General features: G+C 38.6%; 1 protein-coding gene across 1 annotated transcript; it reads right to left on the bottom strand.

Annotated features, from left to right (window-relative positions):
* Positions 1 to 384: 384 nt before the first annotated feature.
* Positions 385 to 19,348, bottom strand: LOC121726073 (helicase SKI2W). The gene is made up of 19 exons (XM_042113301.1): positions 19,253 to 19,348; positions 19,001 to 19,174; positions 16,281 to 16,539; positions 16,024 to 16,197; positions 15,106 to 15,517; positions 14,755 to 14,986; positions 14,286 to 14,469; positions 8,230 to 8,494; positions 7,986 to 8,112; positions 7,599 to 7,703; positions 7,014 to 7,170; positions 6,126 to 6,270; positions 5,500 to 5,822; positions 4,509 to 4,637; positions 3,929 to 4,061; positions 3,261 to 3,432; positions 1,306 to 1,749; positions 749 to 901; positions 385 to 537 (listed from the first exon to the last, which is right to left on the bottom strand). Exons 1-19 carry the CDS (start codon positions 19,292 to 19,294, stop codon positions 391 to 393), a joined length of 3,777 nt encoding a protein of 1,258 aa, XP_041969235.1. The 5' UTR covers positions 19,295 to 19,348; the 3' UTR covers positions 385 to 390.
* Between the last annotated feature and the right edge of the window lie 556 nt (positions 19,349 to 19,904).

The raw sequence follows: 19,904 nt of genomic DNA, 5'->3' as shown, positions 1-19,904 counted from the left end.
ATTTGATTGAATGGCGTTGTTCTGTCAAAGAGCTAGCTGTTTGATTAAACGGCTATTTAGACCAGTCGGCTGCGACATATATATAAATATAAGACCCCTCACTTCTAAAAATAATAATTGAGACCAATAAGTCATGTTCATAGGCTCGATCCAATCACGAATCTCTGGGATTCAAATATTATACTTATCATCAGAAGATGATCTTAATTATATTTCATACATGGTTTGAAGGGGGCTTACTAAATCGTTAAGCTAACAATTAACAAATAAAGGGGTTAAAAATAAAATGTTAGAAAATAAATAGTTGTTTATATTTTATTACATTCTTTTTACAGTGCGAATATTATAAATACAAAATATCAAATGCATAATATTCGTATATTGCCATGATTATGAAACTGTAGTCTCTCGTTGCGTAGTGTACAAGCTAGCAGCAAATACAATATCTCTTTTGATAGCTGTCGAGGCTTCCATCATTTTAGCTTGTAATTTAGGATCACCTATCGCCACAGCGGCGTCTTTCACGTCGACTAGCAGCTAAAAACAAAGAAATATTGAAATTATAACTTGCAGGACTATTCATAACGTTAGAACGACAGGGATATTTATAACACAACAAAACAAAGGAACATTTTTAGGAAAAATATAAGAATCTTGCGCGAATAGATTTAATCGAATATCTTTGCAACGAAATTAAAAGTTACCAGTTACCACTATGACTAGTGCAGTAATAAATTTTTCCCATTACCTCGTGAAGTTGTTGTATGCATCGTACGATGATGCCCTCCTGGACATCTGTTAGGTCTATGATCTCGGAGAAGGGTTTCTCTAGCGCCCACTCGTACACAACTCTGACTAAACCAAAGTTCAGTCTTTCGGCTTGGCCCTCGAACTGTCCAACCTGGGAATAGACAAAAAAAATCCAACTGCATTTTATAATCTATTTTTATACTTATTCATTGCTGTAAATATCTTATTTTTCATACCGGTATAGTTTTATGCTAGCACATCTAAATTAAGTAAATGCAAGTTTATAAAAATTGGGTGCTCCTTAGCCTAGGCCTACAATAACATTAAACAATTTATTTGACAATAAGATTGAAAGGCGGGCGCGTTCAATATTAACCCTAGATGGCCAAGAAAATTGTAAGTACGTACATACAATACGTGATATTGCGCAATACAATTGATCGTCTAGGGGCCCGCTTAGACAGTCTATAGCTGTCATTGTCCGGGAGAATGTCAAGGACAACATGTTATATGAGCGGCCTAAAATAAGTTAGTATTTGGCCGTATAATTCTTACCATGTATTTAGACTCTATCTTAGTTAGCTCCTGATCTATCTGTTGTATCGTTTTCACCGCCTCCGCCAATTTGTCTGGAAGTATGAGGTCCACTCTCGTCTTCGCTTGGAACACGAAACAGCTGAGCAGCGCCGCGATTTCCGCAGGCGTCTTATCCGTGAACACATTTCGGAACACGAGTTCTGATATTATAAGCTCATTCGTGCCCATACAGCAAGCGACTCGGCCTTTGAGTATAACGCTGTCGTGTTCGTCTATGTAATTCAGTTCTCTGAGAACACACAACCTCCTTTGGTAGTCGGGGTAGAGAGCTAGATTCTCGAAAGAGAGCAACCGCTTGTATTTGTCTCTTTTCCTCTCGGCTTGCTTACGCTCGTATACGATGGCGAACTCCCGCTTGAAATTCGCTATGTCCGTGCTCTTTCGTAGCGATTCGATTTCTGCCTGTAATTAAAATTTTCATAAAAAAATTGGGACCGTAACAGCTTAAATTACTTATTTTTGTGTCTTATATTAAAACACAAAGAAAATTATCTCTGTTTGTGATATTAAGAAAATTGTCTCTTAATGCTCAAACCACTGAACCGATTTCGATGACAATTGATATAGAGATACTTAGAGCCCCGGAAAAAACATAAAATGGCTCCAGCCGTTTACACGTGAAGAAGTAACAAACATACAAACTCACAATACACGAGGCCCAGGGATTGTGCTACAACTTACAAAAGAGTATACGTCATTAAACATCAGCCCCCTAGACAAGTGGCAAAACGCTAACGCTAGCACTAACGCTACAAAATGTATGCGATTTGACATAAGTCATCGCTTCGCTAGCGAATACTAATGTCAAATTCATACATTTTGTAGCCTTAGCGTTAGCGTTTTGCCACTTGTCTAGGGGCGCAGAAGAGGAAGTTGCAGGTACATGACAGTGCATCACACGCGGTGGTTGCCCTGACGCGTCACACGGAACAAATCGTCTATTACACAGACGACACGGAAGACGCGCTGGGCAAACTCATAACGCGAGTGATAGAGACATCTGCTCAGGCCATCATGGATTATAACGCCAAGATGGCTATCAAGGACCGGGACCATACCACCATCAAAAAACTGGTCTCGGCGAAAGCTCCATGATGGCAACATAACTAACAAAATACCGGACTGACACAGAAGACAGCATGACACCCCGGAAGATCAAGCCTTCGATGACATCCCAGTCAAAAAGATGACTTTCGGGTAGATGACACCAGCCACCAACAGGTGGCCAACAAGCACCACCCTCACTACCAACAGAGGGCAGAGGACATCAGCCAACAACAGGTGGCCAACACAATAAGGCGAAACAACAGGCCTCACCCCAGTGAGCGGGACCGGCATGGACCAACACTCTTTAACATCCCAGGAACTCCACCCATCTTTGAACCCGAGCAAATGCCACAACACCGAAAGGCAAAGGGTGGACGTAAATTGAGAGGAAATTGGAAAACTTATCCACTGGGCACAAACTGAGGCCCAAACATGAACACCATTCCAACATCAACACCCCGGAAGATCAAGACTTCGACGACATCCCAGTCAAGAAGATGACTTCCGGGAAGATGACGGCAGTTGCCAACAGGTGGCCAATCAACTAAAAATACCCACAACAACAGAGGGTACGACGCTAGATCCCCTTCAAGGCGAAATACTGAATGTTTGACGCGTACAATTTTACTTGAAAATTATGATTACTTACAATAAAATAAATAAAATATAAACTAAGCAAGAACACGGCCATCTAGGCCTGTGGAGAAAAAAAAACTATACAAACTCACAAACTTTCGCCTTTATGATATTAGTGTGACCTATATTGCTATTATGATAGCTGTCTCAGTTGATAAGACTTTGAACATGGGTGTTCAGTTCATATGGTTAGATAAAGGATTACATTGAATGATTCAGAATTATGTTACCTGTAGCTGATTCATCTTGTCCAGCGACTTGAGTATCTCCCCAGACGTGACCGCGAGGCCCTGCGTGAGTGGTGTTATGTCTGGCGCGGCACCGGTACGCGCGGAGTGCGACGCGCGCGCCAACTCCTGCACCGCCTTCGCGCACGTCGAACCCACGGGGGCGTCTTTGAACCTGAGTGGAGAGGTAAAAAGTTAAAGTTGGATATTACGTATAAAATAATAATAATTACTACTTTCTGATAAGGCTGTTTCACCACTTTCTGATCAGTGCCGGATAGCTTATTCACAATTTAACTTGACGAATTCTCCATACTTAAATCTGTCAAGTTAAGTAGTGGATAGCCTATCCGGCACTTATCAGTAAGTGGTGAAACAAGCCCTTCATATTATAAAATATTAAGGGCCTGTAAGGCACAAAACTTTTTTATAAAAAAAAGTTTTGTGCCTGGATGACGTTTGGACTTTTAAATATTTATTTTATTTATTTATTTCAATGATATTGTAAATTGAGTATGATATGAGAATGATCTAAATTTTGTATTTTTGTCATCTTTCTATCGTTTTTTGGATTTTTGCAGAAGATAATATTTTGACTAATAATCAATTAGCAATAATTATTAAGACTTCAAATGAGCCTTACTAATTAAGCATAAGTTTTATTTGAATACCTTGGCATTTGTCGTTGCTCCCAGTCTTGTATTATGATGTTGGCATCAATTTTAAAGTTTAGTTTAGTGACTGCTACAATGTTCTTCGGCGCGAGGCATAGGATTGTGTGGTCGAGAGTGCTTTCTTCTGTGCCTGTAAAATTAAAATTAAAAATTCAAATAAAAAACAATGTTGTAATAGCAGCTAAAATCTTACAACAATGTTTTGGCGCATAAGTAAACTGGCCTAGACGATCAATTGTATTGTGCAATATCACACTTCAATTTTATTAAACAGTAATTTATTTTACAATTAGACTAAACCCTAGACGGTCAATAATATTACGCAATACCTGATATTGCGCAATAAAATTGCTCGTCTAGGGGCCCGCTAACACCACCATCTTGAAAAGTGTCACTGGAGATATGTAATTGTAAAGTGACACTTTACAACTATTACTTTGACCGGTGTCACATCTACAGTCTATCAATAATAATATCAATCATCAATATAATTATTATATTATCAACATCACATGACACAAGCAAGTATCATTTTGCATGTGGCCCTTAAAAACAACTTACTCTGTTAACCACATACCTATTTTGTTATACTGTTCGGTAAAACTGAGCATCCTGAACCAGTTTTCGTCGACTTCGAAGTTGTACCGCGTGGGGTCTTGTTCTACGGTGTTCAACACCAGCACTTTGTACGGCGTCTGTCGCGGACCTGAAAAATGTCAGCATGTCAGTTTTTTCTGCTATACGTATAAAACATACAGTCTTTCAAGAATCTTTTGGCACGTGGTCCGCCCGACATCTATCAATTTGTAATAATAATAATTAGTCGCTGTTAAGCATTAGTGTCCTAACCCACATTTTTTTTTGTTGTTAAATGTTGAATGCAGTCTTGTTCTAAATCATCTAAAGAACATAACTGCATTCATAACTCAATACGTAATTTTTGGGTGGGTTAGTACACGAATGCTTAACAGCGTCTATTATTAATATATTATTAATACAAGCGAAAAACTTTGACGAAAAATGCGGAAATGTAGGTGAATGAAATTTTGCACAGTTATAGTTTATATGGTGAAGGAGTGCATCGAGCTAATATTATTTTGAAATTATGCTTTTATCACACATTTTTAACAAATAAAACATTACACACACTACAATACGCACACTCAAGAAGATGACAGATTTTTGAGTGACAAACCTAATACATACGAATTATACTCTTTTATTTATGGTTGAAGTCTGTTGACAACAAGTTGACCAATTGAAAATGGATTATAGTTTTTTTATTGAATCTTAGATACTATAAGACAATGCTTACACGGCCAGTCTGAGATCAGCTGAGTCCCAGAGACTAGTTGAAAAAAATATATGATAAAGTCAATATTTTTTTACAAATTAAACGTAGTAGTCCTAAGGCAAATGTCGTTGAAACTAAGGTCGAATTTCGACCATTGGGCGATCTCTAGTAATAATAATATGGACTTATGTTCAACCAAGTTTTTGGGACAAGGCTTAAAATTATCACACAGTTTTTTACGTATCGTTAGAATGGTTGCCCAGAGTGTACATACCACTGGCATTGAGGAATATCCCCAGTTGGTTTATATACGGCCCAGCTGACAGTATCAACACTCTTCCGGCGGCCAAATCTTTAGCCACTTTAGACTGACTGAGGAGGATCGGCATGACTTCGTTCAGTATGTCTATGTATTCTGCAGCCGTGTCGTAAAAGTTAGCGAGGGGGGTCAAATGCGAGGGGAGGGGGGTGCTGCACTTCTCCGAGTATTCCTTCTCAGCTAACTGAAGCTGCTTGCGGTAGTTGTCCGTTTGGCACATCTGGTGGAACTCCCGGAATGAGCGCTGCATCATACCCTCAACTGAGACGGTTGCAACTCTGTAAATAAGACGCATGTTTAGGGAGATCGCAGACGACAGAATTTTTGTGCGATCGAGTCTGCGGCGCCCATACAATGTCGCGGCCATGTCGACTGTATGGGCGCCGCAGACTCGATCGCATAAAAAGTCCTTCTGCGATCTGCGATCTCCCTTAAACTGTTTGCTGTATTAACTGCTAGTTAGGAAGCTGGGCACATAAGTTATTGCATGTATATTTAAGTACGAATAATCATATACGAAGTTTTAATTTGATTTGCATATTTCTACTCGTTGCCTAAACTTAACAAATGTAGGGACTTACCGCAGCAAGCTCAATATCATAGCATAAGTCAGTCGGAACTGGGAAGACAGCTTCTGTGGTATGCCCAGCATCATGCTCTTGAGAGTCATCTGGTCGGGCACGCTGTCCTTGCACAGGATTATCACCGTACCCGTGTCGTCAAGACCTGAAAGAAACAGAGTAAGTGTTACTTTTAAACACTTCTCATGTTTACTACAATTTGTACAGAGTGTTTTTAGGGCCGTTCCACACGTAATTTTTTTTACGCTCGTTTGTATCGATACAAACGTAAATTGAACGCTCAGCAAACGCAAGGAAGCCTAAAGTTTTAAACGCGATGAAAACGCGCAGAAGACGAGCGCATCAGAAACGCGCGTCGTCAGTGCGTCTTATATCTTTAAACGAGCAATTCTTGTATAATATATATATATATATATATATATATATATATATATATATATACGATTTTCATGAAATTTAGTATACTTATAGGGGGTTTCGGGTGCGATAAATCGATCTAGCTAGGAATCATTTTTAACTGACTTTTTTAACTGACTAACTGAATTTTTATTGAATCGCTCGAAAGCTCGGACAAGCAGCTAGTTGTTCTTTATTTAAAGACTATACATGTTGATTCCTATTAATTTAGGAATCAAAATTTTTTATCGGCACACAGCGCGTTTGTTTCTATTGTTTGTCACAAGGGCGCTGTTTTGATGTCATATAATTTTAGTTTCGTCCTCCCTTCTCACAAGTGATAAAAAGTAAAAACTCATTCTCAACCCTTAGAATAAAAAAGTGCACTTGTAGTGTAAGTTGACGAGCGGTAAACGTTTTTATGTAAAAAACTTCAACTAGTAACTACACTTTAACATAATTTAACTTTAATAATAATAATTATTGACTAACCTCGTCGTCCGGCGCGGCCCGCCATCTGTATGTACTCGGCGGGGGCGAGCGCGCGCGACTGCACGCCGTCGAACTTGGTGATGTCGTCGAACACGACCGTGCGCGCCGGCATGTTCACGCCCATCGCGAACGTCTCCGTCGCAAACAGGATCTTCACCTGAAACACAATCGTCAAACGGGTCACCTGATGGTAAGCAACTACCGTCGCCCATGGACACTCGCAACATCAGAAGAGCTTCAGGTGCGTTGCCGGCCTTTTAAGAGGGAATACGCTCTTTTCTTGAAGGTTTGCAGGTCGTATCGGTCCGGAAATACTGCTGGGGACAGTTCGTTCCAGAGTTTTACAGTGCTCGGCAGAAAGTTACGCGAAAAAACGCACGGTGGAAGACTGCCACTCATCAAGGTGATGAGGATGGTATGTTTTTCGCGTGGGACGATGGCGAAAAGTTGCAGGTGGTATGATTCAATTGAGAGTTAAAAGTCAACTGTTTCACACTCGCACTTTTCTATAATTTTATACATTTATATCCAGTAACATAAACAAAGTCAAATGAAAGATAATATGTTTAATATAAAAGTACTTACATAGCCAGTTTGGAAGAGCATTTCTACAATTTCCTTTAAGAGCGGCAAGATGCCGCTATGGTGAATACCGATTCCGTTCTCTAGGACTCTTTTTAATCTGACCACCTACAAAATTAGATAATTTTAAAAATATTTTTAAAGAAGAATATATATAATACTAGCTGTCCCGGCAAACGGTTGTTTTGCCATAAAATGATTTTCCCTGTTTTCCTTCTTTTCTCTTGAAGTTTTTTCTGATGTTTTTATCTATAGACCTCACGAAGCCCAAGACCTTTCCAACGAATGCAAAACCGTGGAAATCGGTTCATGCGTTCTGGAGTTATAGCGGATTTTTATATAATAATATTAGATTACCTTATTAATATTAATAATGTTTTTTTCTGTTACCTGAGGTAATCTTCTGTCAGGTTCCTTCAGTCTTTGTAGACATCTCGCAAAGAATGAACGAATGTGTCCTTTTTCTTTGGCATCAGTCAAGTCTACAGACATAAGATTTTCAGCGTTTTGATCACATCTGAAATGTACTTTGAATCAATTTCCTTCGATGTTACATAAAGAGCACACAAAGAAATGTGCTGTAGCCACCCCCTCTCATCGTTTATTTAGGTTATAAAAAAAACCGAAGACGCACCTGTTTCTTGACAGCGTGAAAACAACCACTGGTAACTTGTCTTTGGACTTGAGATGGTCTATGAACGCCACCCACATGGTCTGCTCCGCTTTGGGGTTTAGAAACTGTTGTTTGCCCGCCGGCGCCATGTTCTTTTTGAAGGCGTTTTTGTTGTCGTTCTCGCGGGCTTTCTTCGCCGCGACCGCTTCGTTGTACCCGCGGAGTTGGAAGTTGCCCTCTTGGTCTACGACGAGGAATCTTTCGTGCTTCGATTTACCACCGGTCCCTGAAATTGTTGAATATTATAAATGCGAAAGTGAGTCTGTCTGTCTGTTACCTCTTCACGCTCAAACCGCTGAACCGATTTTGCTGAAATTTGGCATGGAGATACTTTGAGTCCCGAGAAAGGACATAGGATTGTTTTTATCCCGGAAAAATGTACGGTTCCCGCTCGATAAACGAATAGATAGTTTCCTACACAAAGGCTGCTTAACATGCGAATTTCAGAATCTAATATCAATAATTCATATTGAAAACAATGTGGAGTATGTATATTGAAAATTATCGATAATAGAGTCCACCAATTTATCAAGATTTAATCCTTCGATCGTGGATTCTTGGAAATCTATTGTTATTCTATTATGTCTCGCTCACCGGTGAGTTTATGGTTCTTGATGGGTTAAATGTCATTTATTTATTAATTGTATTTTTACTTTGCAGACCTACAAGGCTATTTTGGCGCGTGGTCAAAGTTATACCAAAACCGCCATATAGTAAAATGTGAGATAGCTTTTTTTTAAAACGGGCTTTGGCCCACCACACATTCCCACCACTGTATCTCCTGTGTCGCCAGGATCGACAGCGGCATCCAACCACGAAAACCCTTTGATATGATCTCAGGGAGCCCGAGGGACATGCTAAAGCTGTCTTGGCACCCGCAACGAAATTAATCAGAAGAAAATAGGAGGAGTAGGAAGAATTCCAGATTCCCTCCCCAATATAAAGCGGGAGACAGCACAAAGTTGCAGTGACCGAAAGTCAAAGAACTGAAGGGGAGAAGCACCACGGGAACTTAACGTTAATAATAATAGTGACTACTATGCTACAGCTAAATTAATTTATTGTGTTAGACTGTTGCCAATAGTAATTGTGACAAAAACGCTTGAAGGCACGGAAGTTCCTAGCGCTGTCCACGAGATCACCGTAGTATGCGACACCAGATGTGCAGAGTAGGTTGTTTAGCATTGTAGTTCTTTCGTCCTGCCAGAGACTGCACTCCCAGAGAACATGATGAGCTGTTTGTTCAAACATGTTGCCTTCGGTCGAGCACTCGCACATGGGTGATGCTACCAGATTAAATCCGTAGAGTTTGGCCTTAAAATTTCCATGACCGGTCAGGAATTGAGAAACGCAGTGATCAATATCCATCCAATGTTTGGATAGTCGTTCACGAATATTAGGGAAAAAATTATAAAGATGTCGCCCTTTGGTGGAACAGTCCCAACGCGTCTGCCATTCGGAGATTAGGCTTTGCAAAGAGTTTTCTAAAGGTTCAAACAATCTTGCTATTTTATTTTTATCGCGAGCGCTTAGAAAGAACGGGTTGTCAATGTTTTTGTTATGATAGTACATTGTCGCACGACGCTGAATCTCAAGGTCAACGGGTAAAACTCCGGCTAACACGGGCAAGGCTTCGGTGCTTGTGGTTCTGTAAGCTTTGCACAAGAATATAAGAGCAAGACGTTGGCTTTGTAGCAACTTGCGACGAGCCGCGCCGATAGTTGCTCTGTCGGCCCACACGGGGGCCCCGTAGCAAATGCTACCAAGGTAAGTAGCAGTGTAAATTAATTTTAGGGTTTTGAATGAAAGGCCCCATGTCGAAGTAGATATTTTGGTAAAGGAGTAAAAGTTGCGTTTCGCTTTCTCACCGGTTTGAATTATATGTTCTAAAAATGTAAATTTATTTTCTAAGTAAAAACCAAGATAACAGAGCGACTGTTTGCGTTTAACGTTAATATTGTCAAGTTTAATGCTAGGGGAAGATATAAGGGAACCTTTTAAAAGAATTTGGTAAGTTTTTTGCGCGGCGAATTTCAGACGATTACGCTTACCCCAGTCAGATATTAAATTAAGACTACTGTTGGCTTTAGACTCAATTTCGGAACGCGAGTTTGCTTGAACGATAAGAAACCCGTCATCGGCGTAACCAACTAGTATACAAAGCGGTGGAAGTGGAAGACTTAACAAATCGTCGAATCCGATGTTCCATAATTTAGGCGAAATTACCGATCCTTGAGGGCAGCCGCACGTTAAATCTTTGACATGTGTACAATGTCCTAGACGAAGCTTAGTTTGACCGTTAGAAAAGTAAGAATGTATTATAGAATAAATATTGCAGTAACACCCTCGATTTTTTAGTTTTAATAGCACCATCGGCCACCAGGCATGGTCGAAGGCCCCGGAAATATCTAATGAAATAGCGACCACGTATTTAGTTTCCGACAAATTAACTATTTTTCTTACTTCTAACGCCGCGTCCACAGTCGATTTCCCGGCGGTGAAACCGAACTGGTGGCTATGGAATTTAGGGCCACCGGGTAGCAGGCGAGGTACGATGAGACGTTCTAGTAATTTACCTAAGCAAGGCAGTAACGTTATCGGACGGTAAGATTTTGGGTCGTCAGGAGGTTTGTTTCCCGCTTTAGGTATTAATTTTATGCAACCGGAACGCCAAATTTTTGGAAATATACCTTCTGCGATACATCTGTTGTAAACATATAGAATCGATGAATTGGCCGCTAAACACGCTTGCTTTATCATAAAATTCGATATTTTATCCTCGACCGCAGATTTTTTTATAGGCAAAAGGTTTACTATTTTAATAAACTCCTCCGGGGTTGGTACATCTGAGACCGGTGTATGAATGGGGTCTAACATTCTACTCCTAATGTCGCGATGGTGTTCATCATCCAAGGAGGGCTCGTCGTCTGGGATGAGAACGTTTAGATATGCCTTCGCCGTTTCCTCTAAACTACAAGTGTAAGAGTTGTTAATTTTAATATTTGAGAAAAAGTTTGGCTCATTACTACTACTGGGTTTAAGCTCGTGATATAAAGAGGACCAGGGACCCTCTTTATCCAGTCTATTCGCGAGATTCTTCAGCATATTATTTTTCGCTACTGTAACGGCAGCGCGATAACGTGACCTTGAAATGCGTAGGTTATTTAAACTAATTATGTAATTATCATCCGAACGGTCGTGGCCAGATTTACGAAGATTATTAATTTTGCGCCTGGCCCTTCTAAATTCCCGACGAAGATTAAGAAGATTACTGTTCCACCATTTACAGTTGTGAACTTTTTTAAGAGGTCTACGACCCAAGGCTACATCGGCACAGTAAACAAATGTGTTTGACATAATTTCCGCGCACTCATTGACGTTTAAATCCGGCCGAGTGAAGTCTCCGGCATGAGCGGTAATGAGGGAGCGGAATAATTTCCAATCGCCGTTCTTAACATTGTATTTATATTCATTAGAATTGACTACGGTATCACTCGGGACCGCACGAGAAAACTCGTACACCAGTAAGCGGTGATCACTACATGACGCATCGGGAAGGACACGCCAATTCCTAATCTGGACGTACGCGCTAGATAACGTGACGTCAATCGACGATTCGCCCGTTGGGCTACTATAGGTAGGTGGTGCATCGGGGGTGTTGTGAATATGGAGGTTAAACTCCGCAATAAAGTCTTCTACAGCGGTACGTCGGTCGCGGTCAGTGTACCTAAGCTGGCCGTGCCATAAGGGCGAGGATGCATTGACGTCGGCGCCAATAATAATTTTATTACCCGCGAGAGATTGTAATACGCGGCGAAGTTGATGTAAATGTGGACTTACGGAGTCCGAGTACTGAAAATAGCAGCTTACAACGTAAAATCTAAACTGAGAAGACGAGACCTCGGCTACCGCACAGTGCGACGTCGAAAGGTTAGTTAAGGCCGTGACTGAAAATCTAGGTGTGTAAATACCCGCGCGAGCTAGGTTATTAATTTGTACTATCTTCGACCGTAGCGACGCGAGTTGATATTGCTCCTGTACGAGCACCAAGTCTAAATTGTAATCGGAAACCAACTTTTCTAATTCTATCGTTGCGTGCTTATTATTGTGGAGGTTTAACTGTCCTATATTTAAACTATCCATACCGAGTCGTTAAAATAAGATGCTCCATTTTAGACTTATACGTAGGACAATCTGGGGAGCCTGTGGGGTGGTCGGTCGGTTTTTTATATCGCAAACAACTACCGCAAACCGGCTTAAAGTCGTCTTTATCTTTTTTTGGGCAGCTATCCGAGCTATGACCTTCAGCGCAATGTTTACAGCATGGCTTTGTGTCACGACAGAATTTAGCGGTGTGCCCATACTGTTGACAGTTAGCGCAGCGCACGAGTTCGACGTCATCTACAAAGCGACACATCGCCCAGTCGATAAAAAGTTTTTCTTTTGTTTCGATGAGGTGTTGACGCACTTTAGGGTCTAGTTCGATACCTATCCATTTACGGTTATTGTATTCTTTGTTTAAAATACGACGTCTTACTATTTTTGTCGAACTCATGAATTGATCTTGTGTCACATTAATTTCGCCGTTTACGTTTTGGTTGTACAGGGATAATAGAAAATTATCGTCTGTAATGTGTTGTGGAACATCTTTGATGAGGATGCGCGGGCTACGCCCCTTGGGTGTCTCGAGACGGAGGCCGGCAGATTTTAGCGCTTCGACTGACTTTAATTTTTTAACTTGCGACTCGCTCGTGAGGCGCAGAAGCACGCCCGAATTAGCTGTTTTCTTAACGCCGTGAAATTGAAAACCGTCGGCCGGGTTTATGACCTTCATCAAAGCCTGCTTGGTCTCAGTTGCCGATTTTAATTCCGCCGATTTTTCTTGCGTGGGGTAGGCTATAACACATGGGAGTGGTTTACGTGTCTCGACGGGGGGAACCGATTTCGCGAGTTTCAGTTTGAGGGCCTCGGAATAAGAGACCGGAGTCGCCGCGGGGGCCGGTTTCACGACCTGATTAAGTTTAACGGATAGTAAATCTCGCTCCAAATTCGCGACTTTGGTTTCAAGTGACGAGTTTTTAATGGCAAGAAGAGAAACTATGGTTGTCAGTTTTTGTGTTAAGTTCATTATATCGGATTTATTGGCAAAGTTATTGCGCCTCGAGACAGTGTCGTTAGCGAATTCGTTAATTTTTCCCAAGTAGGAGGACGCTTCACGGACTAACTCGCAGTAATTAAACGAATCATCGACTGCGCTGCTAGTGTCTAATAATGAAATTACCGGGGACTGCGGTTCGTCCCTTATGGGTTGGTGACGTTTTTCGACTGGTGACACGGATGAAGGCGATAGTTGGGACAGCAAACGTTTGCCGGTTGAAGTTGGCGGGGAACGAGGTATGCCGTCCCTTCTTTCAAATGGGTTGGTATTTTTATCTGGCGGCATGTTATTATGGCTAGACATTATGTCTTGTTTTCAAAGTTAACAACAACAATAACACTATTTATGACCAGCTGATCGCAAGGCCGGGCGCCCGGCGCAGCGCGCGCGGTACCGACGATACAATATTTTTACCTACCTACAATTCCTTACTGTTAAAAATGAACAAAGGAAATTACTTACCGAGTTTAAATCCAATAAAATACGGGCAAATGTGTTCAAAAACTTACAGTAAACGTAGATTACACCGTTACCTAGCTTTTTACACACACTCAGCACGCAGTTAACGATTTTAACCACCGAAAACGATTTTAATTCCCGGAGCGCACGTCAGACGATGTTAACCGTACCGAGTTCGCGGAGGGAGTTGAGATAGCTATTTCATATACAACATTAACAGGAGTTATAAACCACGTGTAGCCGAACTAAATCAAGTTACCGCCATTTTATTGACGCACCACGGCCCACGGCCCATTATGCAAGCTCCGCACCAAAACATACTTGTACGTAAATATTTTTTGTGATGTTTTAAATTGCAAAGCTGAACAAAATACGATTATTAACGAAACAAACTGTGTACCTGTGTATAAATAATGGCATAGCGGTACAGGCCGTTTGGGTGTTGACACCACATACACTTTCCGTTTCTTAGTCCGTCCCACCCAGTCGGCGAATTGCAGAGTATTGGGTACTGTCGCGCTCAACATCACGATGCTCACTTGTGCTGGTAACAGTATCAGGACTTCCTCCCATACATAGCCACGCTAAAAGATGAAACAATGCTAACATTTACAGAAAATTTAAACACTAATTTATGATTTACCCCCTCACACCTCTGCTGACAAGATATGATGAAGTTGAACTTATACAGTGTTTTGTCCTTTCCTGATAATTTAGAAATGTGACAAGAATGACAAGGACATACATTACATGATTAAAGCATCCATGTACAAAGTATCTACAAAGATCCATATTTTCATCAGTAATTGTGATCACATGAACTGGCGTAGAGTAGAGCTGTAAATAATTAGTAAATATCTAAAAGATACCTCTGCATTGTTGATGTAATGAACTTCGTCAAATATGACAAACTCCAAATCTCTAGTGACATCAGAGCCACAGTATAACATAGACCTTAGAATTTCTGTCGTCATGACGAGGCAAGACGCGGTAGCATTGATTTGTAAGTCACCAGTCAAGAGTCCAACTTCACCAAACATTTTATTGAAATCTTTGTACTTTTGGTTTGATAATGCTTTTATGGGTGATGTGTAAATAGCCCTGAAAAACAAATGAAATTAAAAAAATATATTATGGCACCCAAATACTTATTTTATATTCTATATACTTTTCTTGCAGAAAAGACACTTAATGCATTCGTAACTAAATCATATCTGTACCTTGTGCAATTTCTTCTGGACATAGCAATAGCATATTCTGCAACAACAGTCTTGCCAGCAGAGGTGTGAGCAGCTACAAACACATGGTGACCTTCTTCTAGTTTTAGTATAGCTTGTTTCTGGAAATTATCCAGTTCAAATGGATATGCATGGGCTAGATCTTTGATTTTTTCTTTAAATTCTGGAACCGGTTGTGTTACATCTATAACTTCCGCCCAATCAGTAGAAGTAACTCCAGTCCTAACCGACGATCCAGTTATGTTTAGAATTGGTATCTCAGGAAGCTCTACAGGTGGTTTGATCACTGTACTCTCTAGAAAGTTGTCATCGTCAGTATCCGAATCAGCTGATAATTCAACTGCTTTAGCTGGTTTTGGTTTCTCTTCCACATCATCATCATCTTGCCAGAGACCTGAAAATAACCAATGAATTGATATTTAAACCAAATGAAATTATGTAACAGTTTGAGGCAGCTAATTCAAATTATTCTATTCAGGAACTAATTTTTAAATAATTTCATAATTTTATTTTATGCATAATAAAGCAAAACAAAAGCCATCATTCTCTCTCTCTCTCTCCCTGCTTGTGGCTGAAAGGTCAAAGATAAACAACTCTCTAATTTCTTAGTGAATTAGAAAGCCTCAATAAGTAAGACGAGTTGTATTATGAAAGTGTCATCAATAATAAATAATAATCAAGCTATGCATTAATGTGAACAGAATATTGTTAAGCATTCTATATTATTACAGTATAATATTAAAAAGGTGAAAATTTTCTAGGGTTGTGTGTTAAAAAGCTACTGTATAGATTTTGATAGTTGTAGCTCTTCATATACTTACTTTATATTATTTTTTTTATTCCTGAAAGAATATTGTATAACAAAGAGAAGGGGGCAAAAGCTATTTTCACATTATTTACCTGCTAAATGTGCATTGTTATGTACAACCTCTTCAAGATTTATATTGATAGGTACTTCATTGTCTTCATCCGCATTTTTTTGAGATTCATCTTTATTAACTTTATTTAATAGCGTATAGCCATCGTCTGCAAAAACAATGCTCTCTTCACACCCTGGAGGCGTAGTTAGAAGTTCTGAAAGAAGTAAAAACATTAAGTTAACAAAATACATGCTTGATGTAGCATCGACAAAATGTTGCACCAATTAATTTATCTACCTTCCCCCAAAAATTTTCCAGGTTCTTCTGATTCAGTATCAATTGTGATGTCTGCTGATTTAGCAGCATCATCAAGTAGTTTTTGCAGCTCTTCCTCGAAGCCAGCTGGCAGGAAGGGGTTTTGAGTGGTAGTTCCTCTGGTGGCCATGTTAGGAGGCAGTGGCGCCCTAGCCATTGATAATGTCTCATCATCATCATCAACTGGTATATTTATTTCCTCCAAGTCTATTATTTCGCCAGTAACTAAGTCTCTTACTACCTGAAATTCTTATTTTATTTAATATCATTTAGGCTTTATGCAATTATGGTTTTATATTGTTGGTATAAAATGAAGTTTATTAAAAAACCAACATATCAATAAAACATTACGGTGCAATGGGTAAGTGAATGAGTAACGGTTCACCAGCTCTATGTAGACTGTAGATACTAGATTTACTTCTATGCTTTGTGGTAAAAAACACGAAAATAAACGCGGTCTATCTGCTTCATTCGACTGCTATAACGCCAATAAGGAGAGAATCGTAGGTGGTTCTATTTTTCGGTCCATTTGGCCATTTTTGTAGAATCATTTTTTTTTAAAGATATAACGATAAAATTTTGTATGTAGGCTTGTATACTTACTCTGATCCCTGAATTGCCTTAGTCTGCTATTTATATTTACGATATAAATAGATGGATGGTAATGATGCAACAGACGGAAATGAAAATGGATAAGATGGAAATTTAAAGGATTGGATGGAAATGAAAAATAGTTATATGGAAGCGAAAAAAATTAAGGAATTTCATGTTAGTTATAAACAGAATACTTATTATTGTTTTATTTTTATGAGTAATAAGATCAGTGTTAACATAACTAAAATATAAGAATGTGTGTGTGTGTGTAAAATAACTAAAATATAAGAATTTTGTTAAAAAGTAAGAAACAAGTCATACATTACTATTTTATTTAAAAAATGCAACCAATCTTTAGTTCTACTATATAATCGTATACAATCATTCCATGTACTTTACCTAACTATTAACTTACTAGATTTTTTAAGAAAACAATATTTTAAGAAATAGTTTCACAAATCGCAGTTCTATGCAATTTTGAGCCCACTAGTTTAGTAAACTTTAGTAAACTCTTGAAAATAATATCTCAATTTGTTACATACCACTTTAAATACATTAACAAGCATTATATATAGTGATGCTTAGCAACAATAATATGTTTCTGTAACTAATAAAATCTTAAATTCTTAAAAACCAGTTTTAAATCTTAAATATTATGTTTAATCACTTAATTATGAAGTACTAGCTAGATTAGTACTACATGGATAGGTACTTATTAAAAGGAAAATATACAGCGTTATCCGTATGTTACTAAAATTACTAGTTATTTTAAAATAATCACATATTTAGTTTCATTATGAGATTAACATGAATAATACTATTCGAAGATATATTTTTCATGAAAATGTGTGCTCGTCGGTTCATTGAAGGCTCCAGAAGCATATCTTTGACCGGGCGTAAATCTACAATATCTATATAGAGTTCCACAATCCACAAGCTAGGTAAAAATGTTTGTTTTGAATGTCAGTGACTTCTCCTAAGTAAATATTGTCTCAGACTTAATTAAGCCCCCCTTTTCTATCTAATGGCAGATAACAGTGATGAGACAGACAACGAACCCCCAAAATAGAATCATTCAAGTGAACCAACTGATGATGAAGCAATCCATTCTCTGTTTTTGCGATCTGCGGTAATTTGGTACATAATAACTCGCAGCAAGAAATATTAAAATGGAATGTAATATATAGATAAGATTTGGACAAAATCTGTTATAAAATACTAAATAATACCAAAAAATCGGAAAATTGGTTTAAAAATCGGAAGTAATGGATGGGAATGAAGTGGATGGAAATGAAGTTTTGGCATTTAATTTAAATTTTTGTTGCATTCTTATATTTTTCAAAAGCCCTGCAACATATCTTTAGAAGGTATTTCAATAGCCTTTATCATACTGTATTATAAAAATCACTAGCAACAAAAGTCATTTAAATAGGCAATGGATGGTAATGAAGGCTTACCCGTGACAAAACGAGAATTTGCAACTAAAAAATTAATTTTCTCCGAGAAACAATGCGCACATCTTATCTCGCCTATAATGTATGGCAGACATGGGTGTGGGGGTCCCGAAACATGTTTGCACGTAGATGTACAGATGCAGATTTGGTCAAAAACATAAAAACCATTTGCTCGGAACGATATGAAAAATTTCACGTGACAAAATTAAAACCTATGTTCTCTCAATGTTGCACATGCACGAGCTCATTCTTATGTTTAAAATGGTTAATATGAGTATTTAAGCTAATGTTCCAGTACAAAACATGATAAGATTAATTACGTAAACACTAAGAAAATTGTGTCTAAGCTTAGCAATCTGGGAACGTATGAGCGTTGGAAATGAAATTTTGGCTATTTGATGTTTAATATCTTTTTGATTAATTATCTTATGGTAATACACAATACGTGGCAAAGTAGAACACTATAGACTTAACATTTTAAAAGTATATGATCGAAAAAATTCATTTCGAAAATATCAAATTTTGACCCCGAAAGCAAATGGGACCGAAAAAATAGAACCACCCCTTACTACTTACCCTTTTTTATGGCAACAATTTATTAAATGTAGGTATGTAACGTAAGGGTTTACAAATATCTAACAGTTGACTACTTACCTCAAGAGTGGTGTCGGGACCGAGATCATCATCATCAATTTTAAACAGCGACTCAATATCTGGGGTTCTGTGCCAATGACTTTGTGATCGTTCCCATCTGTGAATTGCCAACGTTTCTGGCTTAAGTAAATAATCTTTAAGACGTTCACTCAAATCTTCAAATATCGGTGGAGTCTATAACATAGTTTTTACTATAATATTTGTAATCCTTTACAAGTAAAAATCGGCGAATGTCAGGTTATGTTTTCCTACCTTAAAATCAGCAAAAACATCCTCTTCAGTATCTAAGGACATCTTAGACTACCTATTGATTAATATTCTAATAAATATATTTTATTTTAAAGTACTTATCTTAGATAACTGTAATAAAAATATATTATAGAACCAAGTGTATTTTTATTTTTTGTTCAAAAACTTTTAACGTCAAATGTCAAAGTCAACTGCCAAAAATTGACATTATCTTTCTTATAATGGCACTTCAGCTATATGACTATGGCCAGTGTCGAGTATAATATTATATAGCGGGAAAATAATATTCTAGATAATACTTTTTTCTATATCGTCAGGTCAGTCAGGTCTAAAGTCTAGTCAATGTCTCAGTATAAAGTCAATACAGTCAAGAAGTCAAGTCGGTCGATTCAGTAAAGTGGTAGACGCTTTACTGAAACTTTCGATGGAGTTTTGAAGGGAACATAACGTCGCAATCGTAGAACAAAGACGGATCTGCAATTTAGCCATTCTACAGGAGAGCCTTTCAAAGATTTTGTGTCGTATTTTGTTTCATATTTTCAAAACTAGTAATTTAGTTGACGTGAAATTGGGCATGTGATTTTGTTTTATGAATTTTATAATGTGATTCACAGTACAAATACCTAATTTGTGTAGTTTTTTTTAAAAAGTCACA

Source organism: Aricia agestis, chromosome 4, assembly GCF_905147365.1.
Source record: "Aricia agestis chromosome 4, ilAriAges1.1, whole genome shotgun sequence".
Lineage (NCBI taxonomy): Eukaryota > Metazoa > Arthropoda > Insecta > Lepidoptera > Lycaenidae > Aricia > Aricia agestis.
Note: the sequence above shows the minus strand (reverse complement) of the source record. Positions and strands in the feature narration are given on the sequence as shown.